Source organism: Sander vitreus, chromosome 8 (genome assembly GCF_031162955.1).
Source record: "Sander vitreus isolate 19-12246 chromosome 8, sanVit1, whole genome shotgun sequence".
NCBI lineage: Eukaryota > Metazoa > Chordata > Actinopteri > Perciformes > Percidae > Sander > Sander vitreus.
The window spans coordinates 5,490,404-5,501,102 of record NC_135862.1 but is presented as its reverse complement, the minus strand read 5'-3'; the positions used below and the strand labels follow the sequence as shown (position 1 = coordinate 5,501,102).

The following is a 10,699-nucleotide window of genomic DNA, read 5'->3' as shown; positions in this document are numbered from 1 at the left end:
AATCAGGGCTTGAGATTTCTGAGGAGGCGTGGGTCAATATCTGGTCCTTCCAGTGGACAACATCCAACTCCATGAGCTGGAGAGAGCATTGCTGGAAGAATGTTATTAGATATTTCAAGACACCCTATCAGGAGAGGTATAAAGGTGCACATATGCCATGCTGGAGACAATGTGGCTCGATTGTTGCTAACCATTATCATATATTCTGGGATTGCCCCAAGTTAAATGTTTTCTGGAGGGGTATCCAGGCTTCCTTAAACACGGTCTTTAACACTCAAATACCTCTGAGCTTTGATGTTCTGTACCTGGGTCGCGTCTCTTTTTTGGAACGTAGGAGCGAGATAAAGTTGATGCAATTACTCTTGGTGGAAAGTAAAACAATTACAAGGAGATGGTTAAGCCTGATCCAGCCTACCCTGGATGATTGGATTGGAACTACTCTAGAGATATTTAGGATGGAAAAATTGACCTACCAATTAAGAATCCAAAAGGACAAATTTTACCAAATTTGGAACAACTGGATTTCATTCATAGCCCCCACGAGAACAGACTTTATTTGATCTCACTGGTAATATTGTTTTGTAATTTACTTATTTAATTTCTGACTGTTTTTGATGATTATTTCTATGACAGCAACCGCAGGCGGCCACCCTGGTTCCTGTACATAGTTTCATATAACCTGTTCTATCTATACTTTAGTTGCTTCAGAGTTCTCTCTAAGTGAACATGTGGACCTCATCTGGCTCTGTTTATTCTGGGTCTGACTATTAATTACTGCATTAACATACAGTGTACTACTAACTGTCAGTACTGTCCTTAAGAGGATAATGAGTACCTACTGATGCTAATCTATCACAATTGCTGTGAAATCTAAGTTAATGGAGGAGAATGGGCAACACAAAGGATGAACGTCATCTGATCCACGATCCATGACTATACTTCATTTGGCCCGTATGCCTGGATGACTGGTGATGTACTTACTCTGGACTCAAAACAAATAAAACTGGAAGGACATGTGTTATTTCTACTAATGTTGCTATGCTGGTATATGTCCCTGTTCATTCCAAATAAAGATACAATTTAAAAAAAAAAAAAAAAAAAAGTCTTAAATGTAACTTGGAGAATCCTGGGGGTACCCTGCATGCCCACATCATGCACTCTGGTGAAGATCACTTAGGGTGCAGCGGCGTAGGAACTGATCCCAGCTGGGGTTATGCAATTACTAAGACAATTTTTTGCAATCTCAGAATACATAATATTAGTTAGTTTGGAGCAAGTATGATTCCAAAATGATAAAGTTTACGGGTACTTTTGAAGAGGATGGATGTGTACATGTGACAGGTGGCCTGTGCTTAGTAAGCTGAGCATAACAAAATCAAACTATTGCCTGACATTAGCTTATTAAAGATAAAATCTATATTGCATTATGTCAGCCTATAAGGAACAAGAAATGTCTACAGAGAAATCAGATATGTTTAAGGTAGAAACAGTGTTGCCATTACATCTGTAGTCTTTCCACCTGAAAAAAAGATATAGATAGAAGATTATCGGCTGATGAATCATCATCTGACTCTTAAATGTCAATGTTGGTATTGGACCCGATAAATCCAGTATCAGTCAAGTTATAGTACATTTACTATAAGAGAGAAGTTAAAACTCCTGCAGCCTAAATCCACCATGCATTACAGGTATAATAGTTACTTTCTCACCATCACTGGGAGTGGGTAGTATAATCTTATCTATAGGCAGAGGCTGTAAACTTTGTCTAACAGGTGTGATTTATTGACCACCCAATGCCGTGAGAAAGCGAACATCCAACTCTGTTTTTTTCCGTTACTTTGCATAATTAATTATCCCAGTGTCGTCACCAAACTTTGCCTTCGCTGGGAACACTCGGAACAACGGAGTTGTTCACCTAATTCCCAGATTCTCCTCTTGCCTTCTTCTCTTCCTGGAATGTGCCATTCTGCGATGAATGGGAGGGGTGTTGCCTTTCTTTACTGCTGACAGCATGTACGTCAGCTCATTAGACTGTGAATCGCACAGAGAAACCTATACAAACCGCAGCAAATCCCGGCATTAGAGGAACGATGACCCATAAAATGTCACAGGGGTCAATGATTAAGCCGACCAGTCAAGCCGAGTTCCCTTTTTCTAACAGTGATGTGTCACCCATTAATCTCTACAGATGCGGTGACAGATGAGGTGAAACAAGGCCATTGTGAGACTTTGGGAGCTCTTCCCATGTCTTTGGAGAATCTCTTGTTTCTCACAGCAGTTTGGCCCTGTGTCACGAAGCACAGCCTGACGACACACTCACTCAGCCCTGTACAGCCAGCTATGTAAACTAAACGAAAAAACACAAATGAACTACATGCCACGCACACATACACACACAGAATGATGTGTACTTAAGCATAGTATGGTACAGTGTTGTAAAAGTAGACTGCAATGCCCCAAAGCATTGGGCACTGCATCCTAATATAGTAGAATAAAGTATAATGTAGGAAAACCTGAGAGCTTTATTTATGTAGAATATTAGTGATCATTTAAAATCGCTAATAAAATACAATAGTGACTTATTTATACAAATACCATTTGACGCACACACATTGTATTCTATGTTTCAATCTACCTACACATTTTGAATTTGTACATAAAAAAAAAAAAACTAAAGGAAAACTTCAGGGACTGGGAGAAATAGCTAAATACGTATTATGTTTCAGTAGCTTTATGCCGTCTTTGGTGTTCGTTCAGTCCATTAAAAACAGTAAAGACTCTGATTTTGAACTCTTTTGCAGGGCATTGGTGAGCTGTTTGAAAAGATCAAACAGGAGAACAAAGCAAACGGACACCTGAACGGTGATGCTGGCGTCTTCTTCACTAACCTCTACGTAACGCCTGTTCTCAAAAACATCAGCCTGTACCTGGAGAAGGGCAAGATGCTGGCGGTGGCTGGATCCACTGGCTCAGGGAAGGTAGGTCAAATAAATCATCTCAAAGTGTCCTCGAGCAAGGCACTGAAACCCTACATGCTGACTCATCTCTATGTGAGAGTGACATCTTAATGCCTCAGAATAAACATGTAGTAGAATAAAGTGTGACCAGTGCGTTTTCCCTCCAGAGTTCCCTGCTCATGATGATCCTGGGAGAGTTGGTGCCATCGGAGGGTAAAATCAGACACAGCGGTCGCATCTCCTACTCACCACAGACTTCCTGGATCATTCCCGGGACGATTCGAGACAACATCCTGTTTGGCCTGACATATGACGAGTACCGCTACACCTCTGTCATCAAAGCATGTCAGCTGGAAGAGGTACCTTTATTTAATTATATTCTTTCTTTTTCTTTACTATTCTGCAGATGAAGAGGATTTCTGTAGGTATGTTCAACCATGGTGGCTTTTGTTGCTCGTGTAAACTAGACACATTGTCTGCTTTTTATTCCAAACTCAACCTAAAACAAATACAACCATTTCTGTTATAGCAGAGGATTCTTTTGCTGAGATTTTCAAGGTGGTTAATCGTGCAGCCTGTCAATGTTTTATCCCTGGCAGCAATTTTTCCATAAAAACTCGTGCAGCATAATCGACTACACAATCTAGTCAATATGGTCAGGGAGCTACAGACATTCATGTTTTCCCAAAAATATAAATATAAATACTCATATTTTGTTGAAAACACAAGCTTTTGGAGCATAGCCAACATACAGATGGACCACATGAGTGTTCAAAACCCACAAACAAAATATGACTTAATACACAGGTCCAATGCTGCAGTAGATATTTAGAGGCCTTGGAAATTTGTCACCACTGGAATCCATTGTAACTGACATTAATTGAAGCCCCAGCCACACAAAAAAGTAAAATGAAAGGTACATTTGTCAATGTTGAGTCACTATAAATCAGTGACACACAGTAGCAACATGTTTTGCTATGAAAATGTCACAAAATATTACTTGTAGTTACAAATAACTTGGGTTTCATAGCAGTTTTCTCTAATAAATTCATCTATGCCATCTGACCGATGCTCACTTGTCTGTCTGGAGCCTCTGCAAGGCATCAAGAAGGTTCAGGTTTCCCCAGTCCACATTTAAACCCATTATGTCCCTCACACATACAAAGACACGCATGCTTGCACATTCTGTCTCTTACACTGATACACACACACACACACCACCACACACTTGCACTCTCATAAGCCTCAGTGTTGAGAGACGGTGCCCTCAGCAGAATAATGTCTCCTCTTTTGCTTTTGGAAATCTCACGTAATGTCACTGGGATGAAATATGAGCTTGTTGGTTTCCCGGTGACGGACGTTTACAACACAGACAAGCTGTATAGGCAAATCATCAGATCACAGGGCTTGTTGGGCCTGTATTATGGAGCAAAACAAACATGACTCTTATGTTGCGTACATGAAAGAAAAGTAGGTGTTTATTATGGTGTAAAAAGAAGTAATGTAATATTATTTCTGCACATAGGACTGCTCGATAATGAAGAAAACAATCATAATCACAATTATTTTGGTCAATCACAAAATCACGATTATTATTATTATAATAGTCTTGCTCAAGGGCACGCACGCACGTGGACGGAGCTAACTATGTCAGCTCTGCAGTTTTGTTGAAGTCACAGTGAGTCACGGCAATGCCGATAAAACGGCTTCAAGTGTGGTTACAGTTTCTCAAAACTTCACGCAGACACCTTTCACTGTGATATGATATTAATGGAGAGCCGAAAGCTGTCACGGTGCTGTTGACGTTACACTTCCTCTGAGCAGGCACAGTGGTGGTTGCTGTGCCCTGGGGACTGACTGACAGGCTGAGGTTGTAAGGCAACTTTATTTCTGCAGCACCTTTCAGCAACAAGGCCATTCAAAGTGCTTTACATGAAACATTAAAGAGCAATTAAAAACGGTCATGATGAAAATAAAACAGGCTAAAATAGAATAATATACAAATACAAGAATAAAAGTTGAATAATTATTCAATTTAATAGGTTGTAGGGACGGGTTTGGGAGGAGAGATTATTTTTTTTTATATTTGAGAGATTTATTTTTGTTTTATTTCTGTCAGTGTAAAATATTCTAAATAAATAACATAATGTTCTAAGTAAATAGGTTTGGAATTATGTTTACAACTGTAATAATTGTTTTGTAATTACAGAGGGAAAGAACCAAAAAAAGTACCGTTGGGTACCGGAACCAAATTCCACGTAGTGGTATTGGTTCAGATGCGAAAGGTACCCAACCCTACACTCCGGTTTACCAACCCAACTCCCTATGGACTGAGCTACTGCCACCCCCATTTGTGTATCCACCCCATGATTTTATTCCACTCAAATGTAATGGCTTTTTCCTTGGCCCATGTAATGCCCTTCCACCAAATTTCATGAAAACAGGGCCAGTATAGTTCCGTAATCCTGCTGACAAACAAACTCAGCCAAAAAATTCTTTCTTTGGCAGTGGAAATAAATAGGAATAAACATACATGTACAGTACATTATAGTTATGCAATCTATTGAGTAATAAACTATTACACAGCCAAACTACCACAACTATTCAGAAAATGTTGATAATCACATTGTTGGAACCTATGTAAACATTAAGTTTATGATATTTTTTAATTATGGTGATATTTTAAATACACTGTATTCATATTATTTATAATGAAATCAATGGAGCAGCTCATACAGAGGGTTAGACCATCATATTTATTTACTACCACGCACCGTCTCCTGTGGCACTGACAATGCCTCAGTTTTGACCAACAACTGCCTCCATTTTGTCTTTGAGGAGAGGTGTCAGTGAAACGGAAATAACAAAAGCAGTGTGGAGAGGAGACGCGCTGTCAATTCTGCTGTATATTGTATGGAAATGACAGGAGGTGCTTTGATTGTGAGTGTTGACTGACAAACAAGAAAGACAAAACGGCCTCTGAAAAGCAGCTCCCCTTTAAACATTGTTAGGGCTGATGTATTGTTGGATGGAGTCCGTCGTGGCAACAAGCAATGTGAAATAATGTGCTATTTCTTCATGTCTTCCACGTATTAGACATACTGTCTGGAATGACAGTAGGTACGTTTTTAAACTGTTTAAACATTTTTTTTTATCTCTAACACAATTTGTACAAAAATATTTACAAATCATCTCAATTTTTCAAAGCATCATTCTGATTATTCTTATTGAAAGGCACAATGTATAATATTTCAGATCAAATACATTTAAGGCGGTTTTTCATAATTGAAGACTTGAGATTCTCTGGAAAAATACTGCATTTTATGTTTCCTAAAATGATCCTAAGTTAAAATCTTTAACAGCAATGTCTACACTACACTTTTGACAGCATCATTAGTTGTGGTAGTTGTAGTTTTAGCCGTTGCTCTGTGAGACCCATTAATCAATAGGAGAGTGATGACAGATTGTGCTGATATAAATGAGAAGTGAATTCTCATCGTTAAGTGATAAGCTAAGTGATCTTCTCAATGATCTGCCTTATCAATCACTTCAAGAGGCTAGAAATGACTTAAAATAAAGAGAGCAGACACCGGTAAAATCCCCAAGACAACCCTGACAGACTGGACTAACAACTAGAGCAGATCTATCCAGACAGAGACGTGGCGTTTAGTGGGCTGGTGACTGTAATTCCTTACTATTGTTGCCCCCCTGAAGCACCAGACAGACTGCCATGGGTGGTCTTTGCACTGTAAACTCATCTTTTGCCCCCAGCCTCTAGCTGCTGGCCCGGCAGGTGCTTTTTGTTCAGCATGAGACACACAGCAAGTCTTTTTTCTATGCTGCCTTGTTTTACAAGCTGTTAAACAACCTGTTAACTTGATCCCCTATGCGCTCCTGTCAGGACAGCGGAAGCTGCCGTTAAAAGGTAGGAAGTTTTTAAATGATAAACTTGTGCCGTCACGTCATCCTTATTGGTATGGGCGTCTATTTTCATTATCATTTACCACTGAACGCACGTCACTATATGACATTTGCCTGTCCCATCTGTGGTTTGTGCTTTTTGTGTGGTTTCAACTTGGACAATACATCTCTGATCATATGAACATGAATTTCTACCACATTACTTTAATTAAAAGGGTTAAAGTCATGTAAAAGATGTCTTGGTGGTGGTGTTTAATTGGCATATTTTTTGCATACACAGTACTTAGAACAATTACCATGAAAACCAGTCCCTCCAGGATTTCGCGGCCTTTTTTGGAGATTGTTGCGGCCCAAAATGCCTGATTTTGCGGGAGCTTTTTTAAAAAATTGAGATAAAAGTTGCAATGTATTTTGTGTTTGCTGCAATAAAGTTGAGTGAAAGTTGCAAAAAAGTTGGGATTTTTTTGTATAGTTCTTTCAGAATAAAAAGGAAACTTGTTTTGGGGAGAATAAAATTACTCCCGGCTGAGTTTTCCTAGTAACCAAAAAGGCTCAGGATGCTGTAAATGTTGGTATAATATGAAAATGGCTGGTGGATTTAAGACAAAAAATAATAATTTATTGAATGAATCAAATTTGAACATATGTCAGTAGCTTGTTGATCTTTACATTGTTAGTTATTTTCCTATCCTAACCTGGGCTGGGACACACATTCATACGGTTTGATAAAGTACTGACTTTAACTTATCATTGCACTTACAATAACGAGCGTAACTTTCCTCAATTTAGGTCATCGTGTCGTCTCATCTCCTTTTTCTCCTGCATCCACCGTGTGTGTGTTGTTTGTGTGTGTGCAAGCGTCAGTCGCGGGGGGTACGGAGCAGGAGCAGTAGCCCCACCCGTTGCAGAGAGCCGACGGCCAGGATGGAAACGGCAGCAACTTCAGCGACTTTTAAATCGTTAAAGTCTACATTGATGTTAAAATGTATCGGACGGTCTGAAATGTTTTGCACGGTCTTTCGCTGTACGTTTTGTTGGTAAATGAGTCACACACACGTCTCGTCTTCATATCAAAAACAAGGAAATGATCAACCCGTTCTCACTCCCGATTGGTCATTGGCTCTCAGAGTGCACGTGGGACTGCTGTGATTGGTTGAAGTCGTGGGAAACTTCAGGTTATTGGTCAAATGTGTGGAAAAGTTGGGGTGATTGGTCAAAATTGCGAGTCGCACCAAATTCACTTGATTGGTTGGCGTGATCGCGACATCGCGAAATCCTGGAGGGACTGGAAAACAAAATGAACCTTGGTTAGTTCTTTTATGGGTGCAGTTTCATAAAACTGAAACGATGTATCTTTTGTGGAGATTAGACTCAATAAGGATCACTACAATAGATTTTAATCCGTTCAAAGTGTTTGAAAGAGCAACTGCCCATACTGAGATAATGGTCTATTTATTTATTTAGTCATTTATTTATTTAGTTTTTACCCTGCAATTTGTCCAGAGACTGCATGGTGCCATTTTCTGCCCCTTTTAAAAAAACTAACAAAAAAAAAAAGTCTCAGTAAGTTCAACCTATTGTCGTGCCAAACCTTGCACAAGTGAGATATGTGCGTCACGCTTTAACCATTGAAGCAACAAAGCTTTATTTTTGCTGCTTTGCATATTGCAAATATAATAATTTAATCTTTATTTTAATTAAAACATTTCATCAGCTGTACATTTGCCATGTTCAGAACTTCCAATTGAAGACCATCAACTTTTATCCTAATGGTAATCATGTTGTTTTCATTCTAAAGTTATGTTAAATTAGTAGATAAATGTTTGAGCTGACAGTATATCTTTAAACCACTGGCCTAGTTTCTGTAACTGTAGCATTCAGCACACAGGTAGTGCACCTTACCCATATTTTAGGCATCAACGATATACTTGGTCAGACGTTTAGGGGTAAAATTAAAAAGATGGTTTGACTGTGTCCAGGTTGGGTCAGTGGGTAGAGCAGGCGCACATTTACATAGAAGCTGATGCCTCGACGCAGAGGTCCAGGGTTTGAATCAGACCTGTGACGATTTCCTGCATGTCTTCTCCCCCCCCCCCTCTCTCTCCCCTTTCTCACCTAGCTGTCCTGTCAAATTACAAGCGGAAAAGCCCAAAAAATACTGTCAATGTTTTTTTTTGCCTTTTTGCCAAGCTCACTGGTATGTATTGTACAGTTCCTCTTGCTGTTTGTATAACTGACCCCTTTTTTTCCTCTGTAGGACTTTGCCTTGCTGCCTGAGAAAGACAAGACGCACCTCGTTGAAGGAGGCGTGACCCTCAGCGGCGGTCAAAGGGCTCGCCTCGGCCTGGCCAGGTACTTCCTGTCACACCTGAATATCTGACAGCACGCCTCATTTACCCCTCTTTTCCGTCAGCGCATTCCACCTCTGTTAATTAGATATAATTACAGTCTTTCCTTTGTTCAATCTTTTATGTGTTTTGCAATGGACACGAATAGAACATAAATGATAAAGAGCTCAGAAGAAATAAATATAGCAGAAAGTGAGTTGTTTTGTGGCTTTCTAGAGATCATCAATTTGTTTACTAGATTGTGTGGTGTTATGCTTCAATGAGAAATAGGAGTTTAATTCCCTTTTTTGTAGGAAAGGGAGAAAATGTCAGCAGCTCCACAGTGCATGGATCAAAGAGAGCTCCTCATGGAAAATAACTGACAGTAAAATACACCAGACAGCATTTATCTCACTTCTGCAACCTTTATCAGCTGCATACACATTGTGTAGTTTCAATAGATTTAGGGCCATAAACTAATCAGTCATTATTATCATCATTACTATCACTTCCAAGAAGGTTCCATTCCTTGTAAGTCAATGAAAACATAATGGCATTTAAAAGTAATCGAGCCTCTACTGAACATAATCATAACCTGCCCACACTGATAACCATCCCCTATCATTCTTATCTGTGTGTTTGTCTGCCTGCAAACACAATAGTTATTGTGTTTAATGGTCTGATGTTTTAATTGACGAGGGCTTTCCACGGCCTTAGTAGAGCTCTATTACTCCATTAAATCAGTGTGTAGGTTACAACAGTCTTTATTCCCATGCATTATTTATTGGTTTGCTATCCTGGCATCAATTTGCAGCCACTCATTGGTTCCTGGCATCTGCCATCGCTGTTAACATTCACTGGAATTGATTTATTCCCACAGGGAGCCGACTTCTTCATTTACGCTGTTTTTTAATAAAATGTTCCTCCCCTTCTCTGTGTCTTTCCTTCCATTTTCCCTATATTCTCAAATTCTCTGATGTTAACATTTTTCCCATCACAAACTCACCTACGTGTGTTTTCTCCCTAAGGGCTGTGTATAAAGATGCAGACCTCTACCTGCTGGATGCACCTTTCACCCACCTGGACATCGTGACAGAGAAAGAGATCTTTGAGAAGTGTGTATCCCAACAGAGAGTCTTTCATGTGGAGGAGGTGGGGGTGGTTAAGCTGAAAGTTTTAGGTTGAAGGTCAAGGTTATTTCTTGTCTCAGATGCACGTTGTCTCTGGTTGACTGTGGTGAGTCACAGCTGCTTGATCACATTGCATCCTTATCAGGACTTGGGAGTAGAGTAAAAGGGAATTATCCTTTTTATAACGTGGACTTTGGCAATCTTTTAGAGTGTAAATGCAGACAAAAACATTTTGGTTATGTAGTAAAGGCTGAACGTAGTTATGGTAATAACACATTAGTTAGTAACTCATTCATTTTGAGTACTGGTTTGACACTTCATCCTTATTTCTTATAAAAACATCCTTTGTTTGACAGTCAGGCTT

General features: G+C 39.5%; 1 protein-coding gene across 1 annotated transcript in view; it reads left to right on the top strand.

The window, feature by feature from the left end:
- cftr (CF transmembrane conductance regulator) overlaps positions 1-10,699 on the top strand; it is a 49,237-nt gene that overhangs the window by 21,146 nt on the left and 17,392 nt on the right. The window contains exons 11-14 of the mRNA XM_078256486.1: positions 2,802-2,978; positions 3,125-3,316; positions 9,136-9,230; positions 10,234-10,320. Coding sequence (XP_078112612.1) covers positions 2,802-2,978; positions 3,125-3,316; positions 9,136-9,230; positions 10,234-10,320 — 551 coding nt within the window. The remainder of the gene's footprint in view (positions 1-2,801; positions 2,979-3,124; positions 3,317-9,135; positions 9,231-10,233; positions 10,321-10,699) is intronic.